Consider the following 25,763-nt stretch of genomic DNA (forward strand, 5'->3'; position numbering starts at 1 on the left):
CTGATTCAAATACAACCAATCAATCTAAACAAATAAAAATCATTGACCTTTCAATGATAAACAGCACAAAAGGGGAAGATCATGCTCTAAAAATATATTTTTAATAAATATAATATAAAACTGTTATCAAATAGTACTATGTATTGTAGGTTGTACAAAAAAACACGTTCAGGATTTACCAAACACCTGATGTGCCCAGAAGACCTCGGCTGGAGAATCATCTAAATGTAAAGAACTACACCTGTGTTTCCTCCCCCCCCTATTTTCTAAGATAGATTTTTGTACATTACTACCAATCACTTTACAAAACATACCATAGTTGTTTTTTTTCCCCATCTTCCAGCCACTGATATGGTCCACGGTAAGACATCAGTGGAAATCTGCACAGCGACCAAACTTGCTTAAGATATGAAAACCGTCATATACTTAGTTGATGATGAACAATGAGAAAGTTTTGGTAATCCAGAAATGTGCATGTCCCACCTGTTGAACAATGTAGCATTCACTGATTTTTGTTTTCAGGAAACAAATCACACGAGCAGACATAGATGTTGTGACATGCTAAGCTAATTCTTCTTGTCCGCTTCTTGTATTACAAAGGCTGTTTTCTGTAGCCAACTCTTAAATCTTGACTGTTGGTGCTTCCCCTCAACACTTCACTTTGAAAAAACACAAAACAGCTCACCGGTGAAAAGTTTCAAATCTGAATCTCTGAGCACACCCAGCGTCAGTGATGGGTGTGGCTGGGTGCGGCCAGAAATGTGCTTTATCTCTAGCGGCCCCTACTTATCTACGGTCTGTGAACCATACGAAACAGTGATGTCACATGGAGTACACTCGTACCTCACTGCAGCAAGGTGAGAAATTAAACCACTGGTCAGCAAAACCAAGATTTTCACAACTGGTCCAAGATGCTCAGCAGTCCCTTTTCTTCTCCATTAAGGCTTTGAGACAAACTACCACAGTGGTGGCTCACTAGAATTGCACAACTCAATCCTCAATTTGAAGGAGGAGTTTATTTAATTAAAAACTGCTCATATTAGTGCCAACAATAAAAAAAAATACAATACATACAGTCAATTTCTTGTTCATCTCCTGTCTCTGCTCTGTGTTTCCCTCTCAATAATCTCCAAATCAGGGCAGTGTCCGTACTGTGGTTCAGGTGGCTCTACCCATGTGGATTGTGGGAGTCCGTCAAGATTGCTGGTAGGAAAGGTGATAACGGCCGTGTCACTGAAAACGTCAATCAGACGGGATGGACAGGGCAGCGGTCTCTCCTCACACACACAGACAGCCTGCGTAATGTAGCCGTAGTCCCGCTTGAACTCTCTCTCGATTGTCCTGTTGGGACGACAGACAGGAAACGTCACCTCACGTCTCAGTTTCTTAAACATTGTCTCCCATGTCTTCATGTCTTGCACTAACCTGTCCCTCATGCCGTTGAAACTGTTTCCGATGATTATCATGAGAGGAAGACATTGTGTACTCCAATTCTTCCACAGAAGGTTGTTGTACAGGGCTTTCCCACAATGCATCAGGTAAAAAAGTGTGGGCTTCGTCGCTAGACGCTTCCCCTCCTGCACGATTCAGTGAGACAGAAATCTGATGTTTCAGCACTTATGTTCTACCTTCTGGGCAGACAGCAGAAGCTATGAAACTCAAATTGCAGTGACCTGAAACTTGCATGAGATAAGTCATCTTAGGTTTTGTCAGTGTTTTTTAATTGTATGTTAATCCATTATCTGCATTTAAGAACTAAAAACAACACTCTGACATTTGAGATTTAACAATCTTCCTCCAAAGAGTCTTTTGAATACAATAATCTGCCAGTTTTGTGTCACCTCTTTCCAAAATGTCTGTGTTTTCTTATTGGTTAGAGTTCTGGATCTAATTTACTGACTAGAATGCTTAGAAATGCTTCCTCTTTGGTAGCAGAGTTTCCCACAAGCCTTAAAACCCAGAATGTTAGAGGACTTTACAAAATACCCACATCTCTCATACAGCTCAGATAACAATGACTGAAATTATTAGAAATAATGGATGTCCGAGTTGCCAATTTAGCAGTGCTGTTAAGTATTTGGAATTTGTATTAAATGGGATGAAACACTCAACAACACTTGTACTAACAACTGACCTCATTTTCTGTGAGCACAATCAGACCCAGCTCTCTCAAAACATCCCTCTCACCGGAGGAGAAAGCAGGGTCATAAACAGAGCAGTCCTTAAGGGGAATCTAAAGGGAGCAACACAGAATTTATAACGAACAGGTTTTCATGTAGGGTGTTTGTATTTTCATTGGATAAACATATCCTATCACCTGTCCTGCATCCAGGAGCAACAGCAACAAGGCTAATTGGTAGCGAGCTGAGACACAGGAGGAAAAGGAGCCCAGGCCATAACACACACAGTCCAGCTGTTGGCTTTGTCTGCCATCTCTGCTCAGTGTCTCCTCTGTGTCTTTGTTCTCTGGAGGTTTTAAGAGGGCTCCTGGTCCCGCCACCAGCAGCTGCTCTGGAGACAAGAATCCTATAAGGGTCACTGAGGTGCAAGCTGAATGATTCCACTGCCACACAAAATATTTGGTGTTAACTCCACTAGTCCAGCATACTCACCTTTCCACTCGTGCCAGAATTCCTCGCATCTTAGCTCAGACCTACAGAGGGGGAGGATAATCAAAGTTACAGGGCTCTCTGGAGTTTGTGCATGTGGTGAAAATGTATCCACTTGAAAAACAAAATCTGATATTCCCAGAGTATGCTGCTTAACTTGACTTCTTACACTGTCTCTCTGATTCGTTTAACAGTTTTCCCGATGTCCAGCTGCTCCTGTGGGCTTGTTGAATTTGACGACACCTGAAAGGATTTTGATTTCCGCGCTGCGCCTTTTCGTCGCCGGGCCACCTGCCACTCCTCCCCGGTGTCCGACATTATGCTAATTCACCGGTGTCCCAAGTATACACACAGAAACTTGTGATGAAATGTTAGTTTTATTAACAAAGTTCTAGTTTAAATGCTGCCTCTGTTTGGCGAGTCTGCTGCAAGTGGGACTATTTTGAGTGTCACACAAATTTCCTCTTCCGGTGGTATGCCAATTTTGGGAACCCCTGGTGATGTAACATTTAATCTTGTTTGTTAAATAAATATGTGGTCAGTAAACGGACTATAGACGAGTAACAACGAAGCTGTCTGAAGAACTGAATCAATAGTGTCGAAAATAATTCACTTTTCTAAGTATTTACTAACGTTACATTCAAATGGCTACATCTGCTGGCCAAACTTTGGTATTGCATGTGTATGGTTATGGTTAATGGATGTCTATGGTTATGGATGGAAACCACAATGAAACATTCAAAATATAAGCCTTACTGCTTTCATCTTTAGAATCAAGGGACATTTGTGTTTTGAAATAATAACCTGACAAACACTGTAATGTCGGTTCGCTATGGGGAAAGAGAGGACATTCAATCATTGTGATTGCGGGCTTTTAAAATACTGTTTTGCCGTCTGAATAGCTAGGAATGAAAAAACCAAAAATTATTTTCTATATTGTTTTGTTTTGTGCTGTAACATTGAGACATATTTACATAGACATTTGTGAACAGGGGAAGACATTTTTCGGCGTACAAAATAACACCGGCAGTTACGGAAACAACCGGAAGTACTTGTGTTTTCGTGTGTACAACGAATAAGCTAGCTGACATTAGTTGGATTACCTTTCATTGCAGTCACAGAAGAATGAATGTATACCTGTTCTCCTGGTAAAGGAATAACGACCGTTTAATGTGAGTTAGAGAAAACATATTTGTCATTATTTCCCTACACGCAAGTTTTTCGGGCAAAGCGAACCGTTTAAATTAGCTACCTTTAGCTTTTGCTAGTACATGTTAGCTTTTCTTCACGTTGGATTCACCGCGTCGTCTGTATTCAAAATAAACAAAACGTATTAAAAAAAAAATCTCAATGTACTTACTGGATTTATTCGCGCGAGCTTTCAGACACCTCCTGTAACTTTTATAAGCAGATAGTTTTGTCGGTTTTCCTTTTATCATTTGGAGTTTTTGCAGTACTTCAACCGTCTTGGTATCTTGTGAATTGTGATGTCCACAGATGTCCATGTCACATCTGTATGGGCGGAGAGAGGAGGAGGAGGAAGGTGTGGAGGTGGAGAGCTTTGAGGTGACAGACTGGGACCTGGCCAATGAGTTCAACCCAGACCGCCGCAGACACAGGCAGACCAAGGACCAGGCCACCTATGGCATCTGGGCCGACAGGGACTCGGACGAGGATGAGAGGCCTAGCTTTGGAGGCAAGAAGTAAGGCATGGGTTTATTTTTGTTGCTGCCCCTGTTGTGTTGAAGTCTGTTTCCCTGTGCACAGGCGTTTCCTCTCAATTAAACTTGTTACTAACCCCAATAATCAGTGGTTTGTGTTTTTTCTAGATCTAAAGACTACAGCGCTCCAGTGAACTTTGTGAGTGCTGGTCTGCGTAAGACAGCAGCTGAGGAGAAACAGCAACAGGAAAAAGTAGAAGGAGGCTCTGATGACTCTGATGATGACGGCCCTTCAGCACCTCCCCCTGCTCGTGGCACTGCACCCAAAAAACTCCAGATGGTACATTTTGTTGTGCGAATGTCCTAACCCATTGCAGTGTATTCTGTAACAGTGTTTTGTCTGAAACAAATTGTTTTTATTTTACTTAGGGTACTTTCCGGGGGAACCAGTCCCAGAGGTTTGCAGGTGGCATACAGTCTGGTAAAGGCATTGGTAACTGGGAGAAGCACACAAAGGGAATTGGACAGAAACTTCTGCAGAAGATGGGCTACCAACCAGGCAAAGGCCTGGGCAAGAATGCGCAAGGTGGGTAGGCGTGAGGAGGCTATGTTACTGAGTTGTGTGTTTTACAGGAGCAACAGAGTGGAGCAGATATATTCTGACCTTGCACCCTCGTATTGCTGCAGGTATTGTAAACCCCATTGAGGCAAAGGTTCGTAAAGGCAAGGGAGCAGTGGGTGCTTATGGCAATGAGCGAACCCAACAGAGTCTTCAGGATTTCCCTGTGGTTGACTCAGAGGAAGAGGAGGAAAAGGTAGAGATTTTTTAGCCTCTTTTTTCAGCTACACCCACTGTCGGATATAGCAGAAGTGGCATCGTAGAGTCAGTCCACATTATTTTAACATTATTGTTCATTTCTGTCTGTGTAGGAGTTTCAGAAGGAGCTAGGCCAGTGGCGTAAGGATCCTGCAGGCCCTGGAGGAAAGAAGAAACCCAAGTACTCCTACAGAACTGTAGATGAGCTGAAGGCTAAAGGCAAACTGGCAGGGCGCAGTACAGCGTCATCCGCTGGAGAGTTGGCACAGGTCAAGGTGTGTTTGAAAAGACTTGCATCTACACTACTCCTTTGCATCTGTGTCACAGGAATGGGGGGCACTATGGCTTTCTCCTTGAATTAGGCTGTAATGTTGTAATAAGCATCTGAAACTTAAGTTAATTGTACTTTTACACTTCGTACAAGCCCCTGTGTATGGAATCGAAAGTAAGCAGCACATGTTCAGCTCTCATTTTTGTCCAACAGTTTCATTTACCCCATATCTCTTCACATCTCTAGGTAATAGATATGACTGGAAGAGAGCAAAAGGTATATTACAGTTACAGTCAGATGTCCAACAAACACAGTGTTCCAGATGAAGGTCCACCAAGCATGTCCACCCAGGATCAGAAGGGATCCAGCTTTTCTCTCCCTGAACTCGAACATAACCTGCAGCTTCTGATAGACCTTACAGAACAGGACATATTACAGGTATGAGGGAACCAAAAATATCTGTCAGATGTCCATGTCAGGGATGAAGGTGTCTTTCTGCATCAGCCACCTGAGGCTTGTTTTTTGTTGTTGTGGTTTTCTAAGTACCACTCTGCTACTTCTTCTTCTACTGCATACTGACACGTTTTCTCGTTTTTTATAATAACAATAATCTTTATTTGTAGAGCACTTTTCAAAAACAAGTTACAAAGTGCTTTAACAAGTGTAAAGAAAATAATACCCAAGAGACAATAATACAAAAACTAAATTTTTTAATCTTATTACTCCCTCCTGTAGTCAGCCAGACGTCTGCAGCATGAAAAAGATGTAGTTGTGTCTCTGAGCCATGAGTCACGAGCACTGCAGAGCAGACTGGATGCAGAGCAAGATGCCATCCAGAGAATGGAGGCCGTTCTTGCATTGGTGGAGCGTTTTCCTTCTGGGGAGATGGCACCGGGGGAGGGACCCACCCTGCAGGTGAATATACAGTGAACACACACAGACTAACAGCCACACTTAGCAGGCTGTTTCAGTTTGTCAGTCCTTGCTCAGTTATCACATCCGCATAGGTAAATGTTTTGGCGCCTTCCTTCTCTTTCTTCAGGAGTGTGCTCGCATCTTTGAGACTTTACAAACAGACTATTATGAAGAATACAAGACAATGGGATTGGCAGACCTGGCTGTAGCCGTTGTTCAGCCGTTACTCAAAGAGAGACTTCGTTCCTGGGACCCTCTAAAGGTATGCTTGTGCAATTATTTTCTTTTGAAGTCACTACATACTCATTGTTTGCTTCAATAGTATAGCTTCCACTTCTCAGACCATTTTCTGATTATTTCAGGACAGCTCTTATTGTCTGGAAGACATCGGTCAGTGGAGAGCAATTCTTGAATCTAGAGACCTACACTCCAATGCCCCAGATTCAAACATGGACCCTTACCACAGGTCATTTTAAACACACAAACATAAATTAAGCCATGCTCACTTGTTTACATGTATTTACCTGTTTGGAGTGTATGTGTTTCTAACATGCTGTCTTTGTGGGTCCAGAATTTTGTGGGAAGTGTGGATAACAGTGATGCGGTCCTGTGTGTCAAGCTGGCAGCCTCGTATGGTAGGGCCAATGGTGGACTGTGTGGAAGTGTGGGCTCCTCTACTCCCTTTGTGGATCCTGGATCACTTGTTGGAGCAGCTGATCTTACCCCGGCTACAACGCGAGGCAAGTCGCACACACTGTCTCCACTTAAAGACACGCTTAGATGTAGACAGACTTTAATTGTTTTGATCATTTCACATAATTTATTTGTTGATAATTGCTTTAAACATTGCAGTTCATTTTTTGTTTCCCGTTTGGTAGGTGGATAACTGGAACCCTTTAACTGACACAGTGCCCATCCACTCCTGGATCCATCCTTGGCTGCCTCTGCTCCAGTCCCGTCTAGAGCCTCTTTACCCTCCAATCAGGAGCAAACTGTCCAATGCCTTGCAGCGGTGGCATCCTAGCGACACTTCAGCCCGCCTCATCTTGCAGCCGTGGAAAGACGTTTTCACGCCAGGTGCATGGGAGGCCTTCATGGTGAAAAACATCATCCCTAAACTAGGTATGGCTTCATTAGTGAAGACCTTATGTATGCCATAGCAGTGAAAGAAAATGTATTTCTCTGCAGTCTAACTCCATCTCTCCTTTTCTCACTGGTTTCTCTTCTTCATGTGATGGCCTCTGTGCCCCCCCCCCTTAGCTCTGTGTCTGGAAGAGCTGGTTATCAACCCTCACCAGCAGCAGATGGAGCCATTTCACTGGGTAATGGACTGGGAGGGCATGTTGTCCCCCTCCAGCCTTGTGTCCCTGCTGGACAAAAACTTCTTCACAAAGTGGTTGCAGGTCAGTAACTATAACACAGAAAATTGTGTACAGAACAGAAAGTAGTTAAGATGCATTTAGCTGTAATATGTAGTTGGGTACATTTAAGTATATACATAATTTTGTTAGGTTAATGTCACTTGTTGTTATGTCTGTTTGTGTTTTGTTTTTATAGGTCCTGTGTTCATGGTTGAGCAACAGTCCTAACTATGAGGAAATCACTAAATGGTACCTGGGTTGGAAAAGCATGTTTAGTGATGTCTTGTTGGCACAGCCGCTCATTAAAGACAAATTCAATGAAGCTTTGGACATCATGAACCGTGCAGTGTCTTCGGGCATGGGTTGGTATTACACACATGAAAACTATAGAACAGCATGAAATGTATATATATGATAATTTAGCCCTTTAGCTTTTTTTTTTTTTTTCATACTGCAACACTCATTCTTTTTCATATCCGTAGGTGGATATATGCAACCAGGTGCAAGAGAGAATATTGCATATCTAACACAGACAGAGAGACGAAAGGACTTCCAGTATGAAGCGATGCAGGAACGAAGAGATGCCGAGAGTGTGGCTCACAGGGGCATCAGTGCCGGTGTACCTACTAACTTTAAAGATCTTATCCAGACCAAGGCAGAGGAGAACAACATTGTCTTTATGCCCATAGTAGCCAAACGGCACGAGGGAAAACAGCTGTACACATTTGGGCGTATTGTCATCTACATAGACAGAGGGGTTGTGTTTGTGCAAGGAGAGAAGACTTGGGTACCCACATCTTTGCAGAGTCTGATAGATATGGCCAAGTGAGGGTTGACTGATTCATCCGTCTGCCAAGTGTAAAAGAGAATAAGTAGAGCAAATGTTTGGTTTTTATGTAACTTCAGTATGCTGGTCCTTCTCGTGTGTGTCTTTGTACATTTTTGAAATCAATAAATCATTTTGAATGTATGTTGTCTACGTTATCACAGTTTTAATCTGATGTGAAATGTAAATGAGTACCAGTGTTCCAGTACTGTACTGACTATGATTGTTGGTTTACAGAAGTTTTGCATTCAACACAGATGAGGCAGTTTTTTCAGTATGGCATATCTATTTACAAGTAAACTGCTTTTTGTAAAGAATACTGCTTACAAGGTTGGATTCGAGTGTCTTAATATTTATCTACAAAAACTATTGTTATTTATGTACATGACTTCCATTTTTAAATGGTATTGCTACTTTCACTGTACCCTTTTGAGCACATTGGCGTTTGTTTCAATTCTTCTGTTTGTAAGCTAACAATGGCGATAAGGAGAAGGAATGATTAAATTTTTGTGTGTAATGGAGTCGTTTTGAATGACTTGCAATGCCGGTATGTAACTTCTTTTTACTGTAGGTGGCAGTGTATCTGCTGCTTCCTCCTCCGGCTTTCCGGAGATTTTTGGCACGATAGGGCTTCCATCCGTACTCGGCGTTTTGCGGTGGAACAAAGTATCCTGTGTGTGTGTCACGTACATGTGCATTTGCATACGATTTAATCAATTCAGACATATTTTTGCATCACAGAGGTATGTGGATATATATAGATATCTCATGAGATACATAATATATCAAATGTTTGGTATATATGATTGGAAATCTTGCCTTTATGAGCCGACAAGCTAGCGGTTGTTAGCCAATGAGCTAATCAGCTAACGTTAGCTACGTCAGTGCTAAGAAAATATTGGTGACACACTCTAACTGTTATATGTTACAGTATTTAATCTATACATTTCCGATCTCTATCCAGCTATCCATGTCGTCGGACGCCCTGAAGAAGCGAAAGTCTAAGGTTCTCCGCAGTGAAGGAGGAACACCAGAGGTGAAGCGCGGTCGCGGAGATGGGGAGCAGCAGGTAGGACACCACCGGTTGAGGGGAACGGAGGGGCCGCTTGTATCGATACAGAGAAAATTAGCATGGCCCGGTCACGCAAATTCGTACAGAGCCATCTGGCAGAAGAACTTTGTATTGTTACTATATATAACTTGTTATATATAATCTATCCAGAACAGTTAAGATAAAGTTTGTCTTCAAATTAAAGAAAACACTGAGATGCTAAGTACTTGAACAAATGTATCCACTCTTAACAGAGTTAAATGTTGCACATCTTACACGAAAAAAAACCCCCAGTAAGTGAATTAGATTATAAAAAAGAAATACAAGATATAAACTACTGAATTAAACAGTACAGTGTTTCAGGGTTTACAGAACGCCAAAAATATCTAATATAATGCATCAAGCAGCTGAATCATCTGTGACAGCTTCAGAAATGAGCACAGTTGAATCTGCAGCTCTGATGACAGTCGATGCCTTACAGATTAACGTTTTACATGTGGTATTGTCCATCTCCTGTTCACTTTGGAGAAACTAAACAAAAGTCTGCACATGAATAAATCTGCTTTTGTGATTGGGATGAAGGTCCTTACGTGATTGAAACACAAACTCCTTGTTGATAAATGAATCATGGGAGCAAATGCTAGGTTAAATGTACATCCTTTATTTTTAAACTCTATATCATTACCGGATACCCAGGTATTAATTTAGGATACGGAACAAATGAGTTCATACAATTTGTTCAACTTAGTTAACTTCGTCACTCACCACTGCTTTGACCACAAGGCTAAATCCCTGCTAGTTACAATGGATTCAGCACTCTGGCTTCATACAGCACCAAGTAGAGTGGGTTTCAGTTGAAGCAGGACTGACTGTGGAACATCTTTTATGCTCATATTGTAAACTTTTGCACATTCCTTGTTAATCATCATGTATATTTTTTTGTATTAGAATTGTAGTACTGTATTATTTTGTATACTTGTACATTTTTGATCTCTTTACTTTTTCTGTATTTATATTTCTATATAATAATAATAATCTTTATTTGTAGAGCACTTTTCAAAAACAACTTACAAAGTGCTTTAACAAGTGTAAAGACAATAATACCCAAAAGACAATAATACAAAAACAATACAAGATAAAAGCAAGAAAACATTGAAAAGACTAAAATACACGTTTAAGATAAATATAAAATTAGTAAAATACAATAAAATAAAAGGGATAAAATAAAGTCAAATAAGATCAGGAAAGGCTCTCCTATAAAAGTATGTTTTAAGAAGGGACTTAAAAGAGTTCACTGACTCAGCCGACCTGATTTCCTTGGGCAGGCTGTTCCAGAGCCTCGGGGCCCTGACAGAAAACGCTCTGTCCCCTTTAGTTTTCAGTCGAGACTCTGGAACAGACAACAGACCTCTGCCCGAGGATCTCAAGGTACGTGCTGGTGTGTATAGGACTAAAAGTTCAGAAATATAACAAGGCGAGAGGCCATGAAGAGCTTTAAAATCATTAAAATTTTAAAGTCAATTCTAAAACATACTGGGAGCCAGTGTAGTGAAGCTAAAATAGGAGTAATGTGGTCATATTTCTTTGTTCTGGTTAAAAGCCTGGCAGCTGAGTTCTGGACAGTCTTGAGTCGATCAATAGATTTTTGGGTTAAACAGGTGAAAAGGCTGTTGCAATAATCCCGGCGTGATGAGATGAAGGCGTGTAAAATGGTCTCGGTGTCCTTAAAAGTTAACATAGATCGAATTTTTACTATATTTCTAAGTTGATAAAAACATGATTGAACAAGCTTTGTGGTGTGCTGCTCGAAATTTAAATTACTATAAAACCAAACACCAAGGTTCTTTGCCACAGGCTTAATGTGATTTACTAGGGAACCAGCAGATGGCAGTATTTGATTTGCCATCTGCTGGGACCCGATGACCAGGATTTCGGTTTTGTCTGAGTTCAGCTGGAGGAAATTATTTGACATCCATTTTTTAACTTCACAAAGGCAGTTGTTAAGTGAACTCAGCATTCCAGGGTCTGTGGATCTGACGGGCAAGTATATTTGTGTGTCATCAGCATAAATATGAAAAGAAATGCCATGTTTATGGATAATATGTCCAATGGGAAGCAGATACAAGGAAAACAAAATGGGTCCTAAGACCGACCCCTGAGGCACACCATATTTAACTGGACAGAACGAGTAGACATAGTTGTTTACAGACACGGACAGTACAGTACCAGAGATCCCCACCCAGTGCCTCAGTCTGTCTAACATGATGTTGTGATCAATGGTGTCAAAAGCAGCGCTAAGGTCCAGGAGTACAAGGACTGAGCACATACCTTCATCAGCAGACCTTAAAAGGTCATTGGTGACTTTAAGCAGGGCAGTCTCAGTGCTGTGGTACTTCCTAAAACCAGACTGAAACTTTTCAAATATTTTGTTATTTTCCAGTACAGTGAGCAGCTGTTTGGACACAATTCTTTCTAGAATCTTTGCAATAAAAGGCAGTTTTGAAATTGGTCTAAAATTTTGATGGAGGGAGGGATCTAAACCAGGTTTCTTTAAAATAAGCAGGGACACAACCAGTAGATAGGGAGCTGTTCAAAACAGAGATCAAATGGGGCCCAACAGAATCTATTACTTTCAGTAAAAACTTTGCAGGTATAACATCAAGTGGGCTGGAGGACACTCTCATTTGTGAAACTGTTTTTAAAAGCTCAGACAAGTCGATGGGATAAAACTGGTTAAAACTCTCTTGTTGCTGGTGAGGAACCTCTGAGTAAGAGGCCGCGGGGGTAATAGAGGCTCTGATTGACACCACCTTATTGGTAAAATAAGATAAAAACAATTCACAGTCATCATTACTTCCAGCTGAGGCACAAGGAGGGGTTGGGTTTACCAGCTGATCCACAGTCTTAAACAGAAACCTGGGATTGTGTTTATGTGGAGTAATGAGTTCAGGAAAATAGTATGTTCTCACATCCTTAACCATGTTATTGTAGTTAATTAATAAATCCTTCAGACTGAGGTAATAGACTTGGAGACTGGATTTTTTCCATCTGCGCTCTGCTTTCCTGCATTCCCTTTTTAGGCTGCGAATGCTGTCATTTATCCAGGGTTGCTTACTAGCTTTAGACGTAGGCCTAACCTTTAGAGGAGCAGTAATATTTAGTGACGACAAGCAGATATGATTGAAGTGATCAACCAGATTTTTGGTGTTGGAATCAGACAGGTGTTGGCTTTGGCTCTGATAGAATTTACAAAACTTTGAAACACTTTGTTCATTAAAGATGCGAGAACACACTGAGCTTGGTGAGGCGGCATGAGTAACAGGCGAATCACAGCTAAAAACAATACATCTGTGGTCAGATATGGTCATGTCCACTAATTCCACAGAGGAAATGCTGACACCCAGGGTAAAAACCAAGTCCAGCGTATGACCACGGTTATGTGTTTGCCCTTTGACATGTTGTTTGAAGTTAAAAGAAGTGGCCAAATTTAAAAAGTCAGTTGCATTAACATTGTTGGGGTCATCAACATGAATATTAAAATCGCCACAAAGAACAATTCTGTCATAATTTAAAACCAGAGTAGATAAAAATTCAGGAAGTTCTGATAAAAATCCTCCAGGCGGTTTTGGGGGGCGATAAATTATAACAAACATGATAGGTTGCAGCCCTCCAACTTTAAGAGTGAGAACTTCAAAGGAGTTAATATATGTTCATGTGTACTGCTGAGCACCAATACATACCAAGGCAAATTCCTCCTGTGAATGTGAAAATGTACCTGGCAATAAGCCTCATTCTGATTCTGATATACTGTGTATACTGATGTAGGGTTTTTATTTTTTTCCAGGATGTGCGTGTGTATAGTGAGGAGGTGGAGCTGGACAGCAGGGACCCTGAGCAGGACTATCTGCAGTACAAAGAGTCATGTGAGAGTTTAGCCACACTCATGGGTGAAATCCAGGATCTTAAAGCCAACGGAGCCAAAGAAGGGGTAAGAATCTTATATTTACGATACACCTTGTCACTTTTTGACAGTAATAAACACACTAGCATACAGGTTGAAGTACTAGTAAATTTAATACATCACAACATAGTATAAATGATATGAGGCTAAATTGATTGTGTCTTTTTCACCATAATAATGAAGTCTAACTAGTTGTATCTGTTCTCAGTGTGCTGAGGTGGAGAAGAGACGTATGCAGAGTTGCATACACTTCATGAATCTGAAAAAACTTAATCGTCTAGCTCACATGCGACTAAAGAGAGGCAGAGACCAGACACACGAGGTAACTCCCATACAACTCTCCAATGCTGTCCAGCTTTTATGATAAATTAAAATAAATACCAGCTTATGTTAAGTTCGCACTATTCCATTCATATGCTGAAAGTGCTGCCTCAAGTCCCTTTTGTGCTGATCAGGAAAGGCAAGTTTAACACCAAGCACTTTGTTTCTACTAATAACACCTAACCGCCATAGCTGCCACTGTACACAGCAAAGAAAGCTTAAACCTCGGGTTTGTTTTTGTTTAAAATGTATCAATCCAGTTTCAGATCCTATTTATTACAGAATCCTGGCTCAGATTCCTGGCATGTTTGGCATGTATTTATTTCCAGGGTCACCATGGTTAACCACCGTTTCTTTCCTTTCAGGCAAAGCAGAGAGTGGATGTGCTACACCTTCAGTTACAGAACCTGCTGTATGAAGTTATGCATCTTCAGAAGGAGATCAGCAAGTGTCTGGAGTTCAAGTTAGTACAAAATATCTCATTCAAGTAGACCGGCCTTTGCTTTGCACATACTTGAGAACAAGCATAATTATGTCCCATGAAATTCTGCTAAAGTTATCCATCATTATACACAATAAGAACAAAAACTTAAGAGGTTTCAAAATACTTGTGGCAGTTGGGTCACATCAAGCCCTAGAAATAAAGCCAGCATCAAATCAGTCAGTATGTACTTGGGTGAAGAAGTATTACTCACCTTAAAACACGCTGTAAATTTATAGTTGGTTATACAAAAAGTTGCTCATGTGGAGTAAAGCTTATAAATATGACTTGTTACTTCCACTGTTCATGTACATATTTTAAGAAACGCATGGTTCCACAGTGGTAATGATAATAAACTTTATGGATAGTTCCTTTTCATACACAAAATGCACCTCACAATGCTTAGTTAACATACTTTCCCCTGACCTAGGTCTAAGCATGAGGAAATAGACTTGGTGTCTGAGGAAGAGTTTTACCAGGAGGCGCCACAGGACATTTCCAGGCCTCAACTCACAAAGAATGATCCCCACCAACTCACACTGGCACGACTGGACTGGGAGCTTGAACAGAGGAAAAGGTATGCAAACTTACATTAGTAGCACGCTGTGGTCAAAAAATAGTCTTGAGGGAGCACAGAGCAACAGTGAAGGTTGTGCTTGGATACAGGTTGGCCGAGAAATACAAGGAGTCACAGGCCACGAAGGAGAAGATCCAGAAGAGCATCGAGGTGAAGAAGGAACATCTGACAAGTTTGCAGCCAGGACTCAATGCCATCATGCAGGTATAACGACTGTCTGGATGCTGTTTAAAGGTTTTGAGCTTTGATAGGACCACACTGTCCCTCTTTTTCCAGACAGTCTCAGCTGTTTGGAGCAGTGATTGATTTAATTTTAAACAAAAGTATTCTATAGAGTCCCATTAATGTTTTTTCTTCATTGAAGTGAAGGTCTTAACTTCTGGACCACCAATGGACACCATCTATCGACGCTCTGAATGACTGTATTCTCTCTCTTCTTTCACAGGCCTCTCTCCCAGTGCAGCAGTACCTGTCCATGCCTTTTGAACAGACTCAGAAACAGACAGAGGTTGCCCGCCACCTGCCTCCACCTCTTTACGTCCTGTTTGTTCAAGCCAATGCCTATGGCCAAGCCTGTGGTAAGTAAACATTAGAGAATATCCTATGTTTCAAGACAACGCAGAGTTTTTCTTTGTGGGTTGTAAGCTCAGTTTGTCAGTGAATTCTTCTTGTTTCCATTTCAGACAAGAACCTGACTGTCTCAATCAGTGGTGATGTGGATGAGGCCAAGGCGCTGTCCAAACCTCCAGAAGATTCCCAGGGTACAAACACTTCTGTACATGCCTGTCGTCACACATACAGTGCACATTGCACTCGAACACATGTCCTTCTTGTGGAGTTGATTTTTCTGATATACTCAATGTTGCTTAATATAAACATAAAATGTGTTCTGGTTTCATCTAGATGATGAGAGTGATTCAGACGCAGAGGAAGAGCAAGAGAAAACGGTGAGTCTAAGGACTGGCTTTACTCCCAACACACACACACACACACACAGATGCTAACACCCATAGGTCAGTGAGTTCAGCGATTTCTTAATATACCTGTCTCTGCTAATGGACACACAAACTGTTCCTGAAGCCCTAGCTGTCATACATTTTGGTCGGGGCGGTTGGGAAGTGGCAGCTATTGATCGCTTCCTCCATCCGGACGGGTGCCAACTGGGGGATTCTGGGAAAATTTACCAAGAATGGCTAGGTGACTGTAACCTGAACCCACCTCGGGCGTGCACACTCAGCACCAAACCAGTGCTCGTTTTTGCTGTCAGTCTCCCAGGATGTTTCTCTGATGTATTTTCTAAATGACTGATTTAGGAATACATTATTTGTCATTTGTTAAAACCTGTGTGTGGCCTTTTACTGTCTGCATATAACCGCTGATCCTCTTTTTTTCAATTTTACTACTTTTGCCTCTCTCCCTTTTATCTGTAATAGTAGCGGGCTAAAATGCTAACGATGCTAAGTGACTCTCATGTTTCTCCTGTAAGCAGCTGGAATTTATTGCAATTGGTTTTTCAAATATATTTGTGATGGCACAATGTCAAACATGCACGCTGTTTTGCCTTCTTTCTTGTCATCTCCTGTTACTATTGCTTTCTGTTGTCTGTTTGACAGAAGAGGAGAAGGCCAACTACAGGTGGCCAGCTGGACGACAAAAGACGGGAGATGCTGAAAAGGCACCCTCTGTCCCTCTGCTTAGAGCTCAAGTGTAAAGGTAACTCATTCTAAATTCTTCATGACTTAAAATTTTAGTGCCTGCATCAAAAAGGTCCATGCATTTTGTGGAGGCAGACACATTATCTGTCATCTGTGTTACATTCCCTGTAATGTGACCATAGTTGAGTGTATTGTGGTAACTATACCTACCAGATAGTACATGAAAGAAAGTAAGTGTGACCCACTCTGCTATGATGTCATGACACCACTTGACCCTCATGTTCCCTCTACTGGCAATAGAAGGAATAGTGAGATTATAGGGAGATCTGCATTGCAGGCGTAACTCTACCTAAAGGGGGGGAGGGAGGGAGGTGAGAGAGACGCTTGCAGCAGCTTGGATCTGCAGCACCTACCACATGCTGTAAGCGTATTTTCTCATCACCAGTCTTTCTTTTGTCTGCCTTTATTTCTAGTGCCTTCCCTCTCACCGCTTACCTTTACTGCTGCCAGCTGCAGCAGTTGGTTTATTGCAGTAAAAGCAAAAACTGAGCAGTGTAGGTGTCCGTGAGTAACAAAGTGTCGCTGAGTACACTGTGACTGCACAGAGCTGAGCGTGAAAGAATACCATCAGCATAGTATGTATCCCCTGGGTGCTGCTTGCTACAGTCATGACCACACCCCCTTATTACTCTCTAATGTGCTGCTGTGTAAAGTAAACCCTGGGGGGGTTTCAGTGGGAGAATTAATAAAAAGATGGAGGTAGACAAGAGTATTGAATTAAGCTAGTAATGGATCTGTTCATCACCGTGTGTTATCCATCATGTCTCCACAGATGGCAGCATCCTCCATCTCTACTTCTGCTACCTGATGAATCTGAACATTATGACTGTCAAGACCAAGGTCTCCACCTCCACAGACCTCAACGCAGCCATCAGCGCAGGGTGTGTGTGTGTGTGTGTGTGTGTGTGTGTGTGTGTTTGGACATTTGTCTCCCTCTCTGTGTCTGTGAAAAAAAGTCTAATGATGTCGTCTTTTGCAGGGACCTGCTGAAATCAGACACTCTTCTCTGCTGTCTCTATACCAGCGACCAGGGACGAGAAACACCCAATCCAGCTAATCGCTACCAGTTTGATAAAGTCGGGTGAGGATGTCTAATAATTGAAGTACATAAGATGTATAGTGAATCACACCATTGAATTGAACAAAATTCCAGCAGAATTTAACCCATCATTTCCTTTTTAGGATTGCTTGCTTTTCTGATTATGTGGAGGAGCTGGGCCATCCCTACATGTGGGTTCAGAGTCTCGGAGGACTACATTTTCCCAAAGACACCTCAGAGGTACTTGTTGAAATCAAGTTTTATCCCATTTGAGCCCAGTTTCTGTGTGTTACAGCTGTATCATGTTGGTGTATGCTCTTGTTTTTCAGGGTGTGCATGTGGGCAGTTCTCTGAGTGCCAGCCAAATGGAGAGCACCATCAAGCTGCTGAGGGGGCGAGTCCAGTCGCGCCTGGCTTTGCACAAACAGTTTGCCTCTTTAGGTACGTTATATGTTAACGACCACACATTAAATAGATCTAAAGAACATATGGGACATTGTGACTGAGATTGTGTGTGCGTTCCTGTCCTCAGAGCACAGCATCATCCCAGTCTCCAGTGAGTGTCAGCACCTCTTTCCTGCCAAGATCATCTCCCGTTTAGCCCGCTGGACCACTATCACTCACTTGGAGTACACGGTATACACACATAAACCCATGTACAGGATCACCTGGATCCAAAAATACACCTCGTGCAGCACATGACTCACTGTGATATTTCCCTTTCTTGGTAGGATCTGCCATATACACGTCATGTGACTGATGCTGGACTGGCAAAGGAGACAGATATGTATTTTATGGGTGTGGTGGAGAGGGGCACAGGTAAATACTAATACTGATGATAGAATTGGCCAATATTGATAACTTGATTATTTTTTTATTTTTTTTGTTTCTTTTAAACCATCTGCCTCTATCTTTTTCTTCCTCAGCTCGTCTCCAGGCCGCTGTGGTGCTGAGTCCCCGTTACCCAGAAGTCTCTCCTCTTTTCTCCCTCTCTCTCAGCTGGAAGGGAGAGCGCACTGGACGCACTGATGACAACCTTCGAGTATGAACATGTTTCAGTATTGATCCCTTATGTTCCATAAGCTTGTGCTCTGCCTCCAACTGACTCATTTGTTCCTTTTTTTTAGGCCATGGAGAGCGAGATCAATGTGTTCAAAAATGAGCTACAGGGTCCGCGCCCAGGACACCAGCTCCTGACCAATCAGATTTCTCGCCTGTGTGTCTGCCTCGACGTGTATTTGGAGACTGAAGGTCAAGACGACAGCGTGGAGGGACCAAGAGAGTTTCCCAGAGAGAAGATGTGCTTGCGCACTGTCAGGTACATGGTCACAAGAAGCAATTAAACTCTTTACCAACATTTGGTCAAAGACACTGTCATATCTGAATAGATTTACTGTATCTCTGACATCTCTCTCTTTCTCAGGGGCCCAACTCGTCTGAAGCCATTCAAGTACAACCATCCTCAGGGCTTCTTCAGTCATCGCTAAATCTATATGTGATCTCCCCACTGTACTATACAACTGTAACTCCCTCAAGTTTACCTTTGTACTCTTGACACAGAGTATCAATTTTTAAATGTCTTTATAACAGGTTGAAAATAAATAAAAAAACATTACAGTGTTATTTTCTTGAATGAGTGTGTTAAGGCTCTGTTGCATCCATGCTTTGTTGTGCAATTCAAATGTTTCTGTTTTATCAATCTGCCTACCTCTCTACCTTCACCTCTCTCTGCTGCTCTATTTATAGGCATCGTCTGCAATAGCTGATTATTATGCCATTGTGGTTCAGTGCTACAGCGAGCTGAGTCATTTCCCTAGAGAACTATGTCTGTGGAATATGATATTTGGTATAGTTAGCCTTTGACCTTTCATTTATCATCCTGGATCCAGTAATGGAAGACAAACAGGTTGTTATGCAGGATACTGATGGATGATGGATACTGACTCCATCAAGCTCATTTTATGATTAGCTTGCAGCAGGCTACAGAAGTATTCTTTTCTGGCGCAGCGGAGTGCAAATCCAGGATGAAACCTAATCCAGACAATGCCTCAGGGATGAATGGATATCTTATGCTTATTAGAAGCAGAAGATGAGGCCACTGATTCTGATTCTCAAAGGGCAAAATAACTCTTCTTGTGACAAATGATGAGGGAATGAGCTCAAACCAAATGAAGCCAGATAGCTTGTCTTGGCTGTTAATTCCAAAAGCCTACTGATTATTTCATAAAGTAACACTTTTCACCTGTTGTGTTTTATAATGTGGTTGCTGATCCCATTAATACAAAGCCATCTCTCGGATGCAATGAGATTGCATTTGAAGGGAACACTGAAAGCATGCCTGAATAGAAATCCTTCCAGCGTCAGCCAAAGATAGTTTAATTTCAATAATGTATCCATTAAAAAGGATTCTCTGTGGCTTTAAATTAACTGTTAGCTGCTTTTAATAGACATGGATTGGCTGCTGCACTTGTCTGTAAAACCTGATAATGTAGCTATACCTTTTCAGTGAAAGATTGTGGAAATTTATGAGTAGCTTAAATACTATAATTAAACTACTGTAATTCATGACCAAAAATGCCTGGGAGGATTTGTGTTTGCTCATTAATTTTGTATGGTTTCAAAAGTGAAGGCCTATTCTGTATTAATCATAACTCATGATACTCAACTATTGCATTACTAATAATAATGGTCTTTATGAATTAATGAGATATATGTGGGAAGGGTGGAAGGATTATAATTATACATGATTATATACTATAAAATCATGTATAATTATAAAACATATGCTTCAGCATGTGAACTTTACGTTTGCAGTGAGGCACAGCTGAGAGGTAAGAGGAAAGTCAAGCCTCTTCTGTGCAAGCAAGCAGCACTGCTGCTGATTTACACACGAGCGCTGTCTCTGAGAGGAAAGGGTGCTCTGGCTGCTGTGGGTGGGTACTGCTCCCTCTCTCCTCAGCCGCAATGCAGTGCAGTTTCTGGCAGCATTTAACTTTCGGCCTCACATCGTGTGCCTCTCCTTCATGAATCTTCACCTAAAGTCTGCTACATGTGCTACAGATTGATTTGCAGTGTAAACAGATTAAGAAAACCTCTAGAAGTCTCTTGTGTTTGATTCTTCGTTCTTTATTTGTCTTTTTTATATTGCATATTCTCAGCAGTTTATACATAGCACAGTCATGGTTGTCCTAGCATTGCAGACCAGAAGAGTGAGACACTGCAGTTCACCGGTCAGGAGAAGCTGCATTAAGGTGCACAACAAGCAAAATTCAAGTCAAATCTTTCTTACTCATCTATTTGTAAATATAATAGATGTTTGTATCTGCTTAAATATACATTTTTATATTCAATAGCTGTCACAATCTTTAGCTTGACATTGTTTTGACATCACTACCCTTGAAGGCTTGTGTAGGTACAGCAGGCCTCTGCGGCCCCCGTCAGCGGGATTGAGTTTAAATGCACTTGTTATTTATTAAGGGCAGTTGTCACATTCAGATAAAGAGTTTAGAGCATTCTGCATTCACTACAGTCATACATCAGAAGCATGGGGCTGGGGGGTGGGGGGTGTAATGGCCATACTTAAGGAGCAGGGGATTATTTGCTACAGAAATCACTATTGCTTACATACTATCACCTGCTTTGCTTTGGACAGCTGGGCACACCCAGCCCCTCTCTCCTGCTCTTTACTCCCTCATAGTTCTTTGGCATCTCATCCTCTTCCTATCCTCATGCCCTGAAACACAGTGTATCCAGTCTTACTTCTTGGCCTTCTCCTCCTTGCTCTCCTTTGACTCAGTGCCAGAAGATTTCTCTGCTTTTTCTGTCTTCCCTTCTTCCCTCACTTCCTTACTCTCTTCTTTACTGCTCTCCTTTTTCTCTGGCTTCTTCTCCTCTTTCTTACTGTCTGTTTTCTCGGGTTCAGCTTTAGGTGCGGACTTCTCCTCTGGCTTCTTCTCCTCTTTCTTACTGTCTGTTTTCTCGGGTTCAGCTTTAGGTGCGGACTTCTCCTCTGGCTTCTTCTCCTCCTTCTTGCCCTCTGTTTTCTCAGGCTGTGGTTTAGGGGCAGGCTTTGCCTCAGGCTCGGCCTTCTCTGGTTTAGGAGCAGAGGGTTTCTCCTCCTTGGCAGGGGGAGCACTCTCTTTAGTTTTGGAGGCAGGTTTGTCCTCTGCGGGCTTGCTAGGTGCAGCAGGTTTGGAAGTGTCATCTGTCTTGGTGTCTTTCTTTGTATCAGGTTTATCTGCCTTCTCTGGCTCTTTCTCCTTAGACTCTTGCTTCTTCTCCTCCTTCACAGGTTGCTCTTTCTCCTTTTCCTCCTTGACTGGCTGAGGCTTCTCCTCTTTTTTCTCCTCTTTAGGGGTGTCTTTGGCAGCAGCAGGCTTGGCCTTCTCCTTTTCTGGAGACTTTGGTTCAGGGGTCATGGGAGGAGGAGATTTTGATTCAGGGGATTTGCTCTGTGGGGATTTAGACACTGGTGACTTTGGGGCAGGTGACTTTGACTCATCTCCTGCAGGGGATTTGACTGCAGGTGACTTGGCAGGTGATTTGGGCATTGGGGATTTGGCTGGTGGAGATTTAGATTCTGGTGATTTTTGTGGAGATTTAGATTCTGGTGATTTGACAGCAGGGGATTTAGGTTGAGGAGATTTTGAAGCAGGGGATGCAGCCTTTTCTGGAGATTTGGACTTCTCTTCTTCCTCACCTGCCTCCTCATCCTCTCCCTTCTCATCACCCTCCTCATCCTTCTCCCCTTCTCCCTTTTCTTCCTCCTTCTCTTCTTCACCCTCTCCTTCCTCCTCCTTGTCTTCTACTTCCTCACCCTCTCCCTCTTCCTCTTTGGTTTCCTCTTCCTCCTCTCCTGCCTCTTCTTCTTTCTTTCCCTCCTCTTCCTCTTCATCGGCCTCCTCTGTCACCTCTGTCACCTGGGTTTCATCTGTCTGTTCCTCCACGATGACAGTGTCTGAGATCTCCTCTCCTTTCACTTTGAAGTGGGCAGAGAATCTGCCTTCCAGGTAGGAGTACGGACTTCCTCCTGATACAAAGCGATTCTCCTCTCCCTCCAGTAATTTCCTTTTTAAAGACAAAGACACAGTCAGTGAAAACATCTATAATGTTTCACATTAAGAATGAAGAAGTTAATGTGTGGTTTTAAACCCTGACCAACCTATAAGCAGCAATCTCGATATCTAGAGCCATCTTCACATTCAGCAGCTCCTGATAGTCTCTCAGCTGGGTGGCCATCTCCCATTTGGTGTTTTTCAGCTCATTGTCCAGCTGATTGATGGTCTCCTGCAAAATGAAAACACGTAGCCTTACAGGTCAATAGGATATGTGCAATCATGAATGTGCATTTCTTGTTTTCTCCATGAGAGACAAGTGAGATATTTGTGTTGATTCCCTGCCTGTAGTGAGTTGAGGTCATTGTGGTGTCTGTCTTCACACTCCATACACTGCCTCTCCAGTGACTCCTTGGTTCCTCTAAGAGTCTCCAGCTCAATAGTACGGCTCTGGAGCTGACGGCGGTAATCGGCGATCTCCTCCTGGGTCCCACGAATTGCATCCTGGTTTGACCTGGCAGCATCAGACAGATGCTCCATACGCACTGCAGGAATGACACACCAAAGAATGTGCACGGTTTAGAAATCACACCATTGACTGGCCATTGTCCCAAAACAGTCTGATGTGACCTCCATATACAACAACCTACAACTACAGAGAACACTCTGATACAGTCTATATGCATGCATTCTTGTTTTATCTTTTCCCTGAGACATTTGACCTGTCCTCTGGCCACAAGGCCTCAGAGAGCAGACAGCCACCATTGGGAGCCTGAGTAACCTTGACAGTGTCCATCTGTCAGTCAGTCTGACTCAGCTACCTCCCTCTTCCAAGCATGAAGGAGCCACAGTGCTGAAGTCAGCTGGACAAGACACAGGGAAGGTCATTCTGTAGGAACTTTTTTTTTTATATACTGGTTTTATCAAATCAGCATGTAGATGTACAGTGTAGGTAAATCTTGAGATCATTAATATTCTGTGGCGTGCAGTTGCTGTCCAGATAAACCCTTTCCTGGCCTTTAAAGTTGTCAATTTCGTATTTGTATTGTAGCCTACCACAAAGATCAGCAGCACTGTGTGCATCCAATCTCGCGTCTTCTTGCAGTAAAATCGTGAGGAGGATTCTCACAGGGGCTACAAGAAGATGGTGTCTCGGTTACTGCCGTGCGTCAGTAAGTCTGTGCATCATATCTACATGTGTGGCTCACTTCCACGTCCATGGTTAACTCCAGTCAAGACATCAGAAAGGATGACTGTTAGAGCACGAGCCAAGTGATGAAGCACCCATCTGTCCTGTCTGCCTACCGCGAACAGTGACCTTGAAGCGGCGATCCTATTTGCAGAGGTTCGGGTTCAGGGTTGGAGGCACACCCAGCACGCACCCACTGTTACCCAGAGTGAGAGTGCAAATTAGTCATAGCCTTCTCTCAGTGCGCCATCTCACCCCTGCAGTGCTTGATTTAAGTAAAAATTATCATTCTGCTACAAATATGTACCCACAGAAACGCGGAACTGAAGATAATATTATTTAAATTTGAATCTTTCAGCATGTTCTATTTAGATTATCTTGGTTTACTTAATTTGTCTGTAACCGGTAATTAAACTTCCTCAGTCTCTTTTGTAAAAGTTTGCGATCTGGCGGGTGGGTGGGAATGTGATGAATGTCTCAACACTACCATCTGCAAAGATGTAGAGGTCTGGGCTACAGCCTATAATTTTAACGTGGAAATCTCAGGGATGTGCCTTTAGACTTCAGCACCATGGACAGAGAACACTACCTTGAACGCTGAAAAGCGCACGACGAGGTTTCTCGGTTTCTGTACACTAAATGAGTTTTAAAACTTTTCCCTTTCGACCCAACTTACCTTTGAACCATTCCTCAGCATGCGTTGAGCTCTTGGATGCGTGAATGTCCAGCTGCGAGCGGATCTCTCGCAGTGCGCCGGTGACGTCCGCCTTGAGCGTGTCTCGCATATCGAAGCTCACCTGCGAGCCCTGTATCTGCGCGAGGAGCTCCGCCACTTCTTCCTCGTGGTTCTTCTTCAGGAATGCGTCCTCCTCTTCCAGCGAACGGAGCTTCTTTTCCAGCTCCAGCCGCGTCAGACGGCACTCCTCAGCATACTTTTTCATGGCGCGCGCGGCAGCCTCCAACTCCTCCCGGTTTCGCGCCTCATCCTCCAGCCTGACCCGCAGGTGCTGGATGTCCTCCTCCAGGTGGTCGTGCTCAAGAGCGGCGCGGGCCTTCTCCCCGGTCAGCTGCTGCAGGAGACCCCTCAGGTCGCCCAGCTCTCGCTCGTAGTGCTCCCCGACCGAAGCGCGACCGGCCTGGCTCTGCCGCAGAGCTGCCGCTTCCGCCTCCAAGTTGTGGTTGTGCATCTCCAGGTTCCGCACCTTGTCGATGTAGCCGGCGAACCGGTCGTTCAGAGCCTGAAGTATCTCCTTCTCGCTCCTCCGCGTCATGTCACCGTTGAAGGTCTCAAAGCTGTCGACGGAGGACGGCTGGCTGTAGGTGAGGCGGCGGCGCTGGGAGTGAAAGCCGCTGGAGGACACGGAGGCAGGCCGAGCCTTGCGGTACGAGGTTGGACCGAACAAGTGGTGCTCTACCGTGAAACTCATGGTGGCCGGAGGAGAAGTGACTGCAGCAGGAGGGGATCGCTGGGCTTATATAGGAGGGAAGGAAAACTCACTAGTCAGCACCAGGACACTCTATTTAAAGAGATATCTTCTCTTTAGAAAACTCCTGCCTGTGCAGGATATAGCCTATTCACGCTGATCAGTGTAGCACCTTGTTGATGATTTTTATTTTAGTGGAGGTGTTAATGATGTGTATTTTAATGAAGCAACAAAACGAAATATTGGTTTCATAGCGTGTAAAATGTTTTTAAAGCATCACCTTTTATTTTCTATCTTAAAGTGATTTCTGTATAAAACACCTGTAAAACTACCCTATGTATTAAATAATAAGGACATGAGTATTTTGGCTTATTAACTATCAGTTGCTATGGGCTTTATACACCGCCTTGTTAAATGATTAATTTTACAATTTTAAAAATATCAAGACATATTCATATTTTTGAGGTATGCTCTGGAAAAAGTCTTTGCAA

General features: G+C 42.8%; 4 protein-coding genes across 5 annotated transcripts; 2 read left to right on the forward strand and 2 right to left on the reverse strand.

Annotated features, from left to right (window-relative positions):
- Window positions 1–997: 997 nt before the first annotated feature.
- srrd (SRR1 domain containing) lies at window positions 998–3,061 on the reverse strand. 2 transcript variants are annotated; one of them, XM_038702729.1, is made up of 6 exons: window positions 2,779–3,061; window positions 2,613–2,653; window positions 2,318–2,526; window positions 2,135–2,233; window positions 1,426–1,577; window positions 998–1,341 (listed from the first exon to the last, which is right to left on the reverse strand). In XM_038702729.1, the coding sequence occupies exons 1-6, from the start codon at window positions 2,925–2,927 to the stop codon at window positions 1,089–1,091; spliced, it is 903 nt and encodes a 300-aa protein (XP_038558657.1). In that variant the 5' UTR covers window positions 2,928–3,061; the 3' UTR covers window positions 998–1,088. The 2 variants fall into 2 exon arrangements, with proteins under 2 accessions (XP_038558657.1, XP_038558658.1); XM_038702730.1 differs by having other exon boundaries at window positions 2,318–2,511; window positions 2,779–3,059.
- Window positions 3,062–3,623: 562 nt separating this feature from the next.
- On the forward strand, window positions 3,624–8,604 carry tfip11 (tuftelin interacting protein 11). Its single transcript, XM_038702721.1, has 15 exons — window positions 3,624–3,781; window positions 4,107–4,312; window positions 4,439–4,610; window positions 4,700–4,856; window positions 4,958–5,085; window positions 5,201–5,362; window positions 5,605–5,796; window positions 6,094–6,273; window positions 6,401–6,535; window positions 6,636–6,739; window positions 6,845–7,013; window positions 7,152–7,395; window positions 7,534–7,676; window positions 7,831–7,996; window positions 8,117–8,604. Exons 2-15 carry the CDS (start codon window positions 4,107–4,109, stop codon window positions 8,461–8,463), a joined length of 2,505 nt encoding a protein of 834 aa, XP_038558649.1. The 5' UTR covers window positions 3,624–3,781; the 3' UTR covers window positions 8,464–8,604.
- Window positions 8,605–9,060: 456 nt separating this feature from the next.
- Window positions 9,061–19,228, forward strand: thoc5 (THO complex 5). Its single transcript, XM_038702727.1, has 20 exons — window positions 9,061–9,203; window positions 9,425–9,529; window positions 13,356–13,499; window positions 13,681–13,794; window positions 14,159–14,256; window positions 14,705–14,851; window positions 14,941–15,055; window positions 15,297–15,429; window positions 15,535–15,612; window positions 15,755–15,798; window positions 16,465–16,564; window positions 17,339–17,447; window positions 17,546–17,647; window positions 17,749–17,845; window positions 17,935–18,046; window positions 18,138–18,241; window positions 18,337–18,424; window positions 18,532–18,647; window positions 18,733–18,923; window positions 19,029–19,228. The coding sequence occupies exons 2-20, from the start codon at window positions 9,431–9,433 to the stop codon at window positions 19,090–19,092; spliced, it is 2,055 nt and encodes a 684-aa protein (XP_038558655.1). The 5' UTR covers window positions 9,061–9,203; window positions 9,425–9,430; the 3' UTR covers window positions 19,093–19,228.
- A 1,487-nt stretch (window positions 19,229–20,715) lies between these two features.
- LOC119892514 (neurofilament heavy polypeptide-like) lies at window positions 20,716–25,415 on the reverse strand. Its single transcript, XM_038704789.1, has 4 exons — window positions 24,525–25,415; window positions 23,005–23,204; window positions 22,767–22,891; window positions 20,716–22,672 (listed from the first exon to the last, which is right to left on the reverse strand). The coding sequence occupies exons 1-4, from the start codon at window positions 25,273–25,275 to the stop codon at window positions 21,361–21,363; spliced, it is 2,388 nt and encodes a 795-aa protein (XP_038560717.1). The 5' UTR covers window positions 25,276–25,415; the 3' UTR covers window positions 20,716–21,360.
- Window positions 25,416–25,763: the final 348 nt, after the last annotated feature.

The sequence above is a fragment of the Micropterus salmoides genome, unplaced genomic scaffold (assembly GCF_014851395.1).
Source record: "Micropterus salmoides isolate LMB-PRFRI ecotype aquatic unplaced genomic scaffold, ASM1485139v1 Ms_hic_scaffold_7, whole genome shotgun sequence".
Classification (NCBI taxonomy): Eukaryota; Metazoa; Chordata; class Actinopteri; order Centrarchiformes; family Centrarchidae; genus Micropterus; species Micropterus salmoides.

Coding starts and splice junctions, on each gene's coding strand:
- LOC119892514 (XM_038704789.1), bottom strand. CDS start 25,275: ATGAGTTTCACGGTAGAGCACCACTTGTTCGGTCCAACCTCGTACCGC. Junction 23,205..24,524: donor TGCTGAGGAATGGTTCAAAG/GTAAGTTGGGTC, acceptor TCATTCCTGCAG/TGCGTATGGAGCATCTGTCT. Junction 22,673..22,766: donor ATCGAGATTGCTGCTTATAG/GTTGGTCAGGGT, acceptor GTCTTTAAAAAG/GAAATTACTGGAGGGAGAGG.
- thoc5 (XM_038702727.1), top strand. CDS start 9,431: ATGTCGTCGGACGCCCTGAAGAAGCGAAAGTCTAAGGTTCTCCGCAGT. Junction 9,530..13,355: donor GCGGAGATGGGGAGCAGCAG/GTAGGACACCAC, acceptor ATTTTTTTCCAG/GATGTGCGTGTGTATAGTGA. Junction 18,924..19,028: donor ATGTGCTTGCGCACTGTCAG/GTACATGGTCAC, acceptor TCTCTTTCTCAG/GGGCCCAACTCGTCTGAAGC.
- tfip11 (XM_038702721.1), top strand. CDS start 4,107: ATGTCCATGTCACATCTGTATGGGCGGAGAGAGGAGGAGGAGGAAGGT. Junction 5,797..6,093: donor CAGAACAGGACATATTACAG/GTATGAGGGAAC, acceptor TCCCTCCTGTAG/TCAGCCAGACGTCTGCAGCA. Junction 7,677..7,830: donor TCTTCACAAAGTGGTTGCAG/GTCAGTAACTAT, acceptor TTGTTTTTATAG/GTCCTGTGTTCATGGTTGAG.
- srrd (XM_038702729.1), bottom strand. CDS start 2,927: ATGTCGGACACCGGGGAGGAGTGGCAGGTGGCCCGGCGACGAAAAGGC. Junction 2,654..2,778: donor AAACGAATCAGAGAGACAGT/GTAAGAAGTCAA, acceptor CCCCCTCTGTAG/GTCTGAGCTAAGATGCGAGG. Junction 2,234..2,317: donor TGCTCCTGGATGCAGGACAG/GTGATAGGATAT, acceptor TGCTCCCTTTAG/ATTCCCCTTAAGGACTGCTC.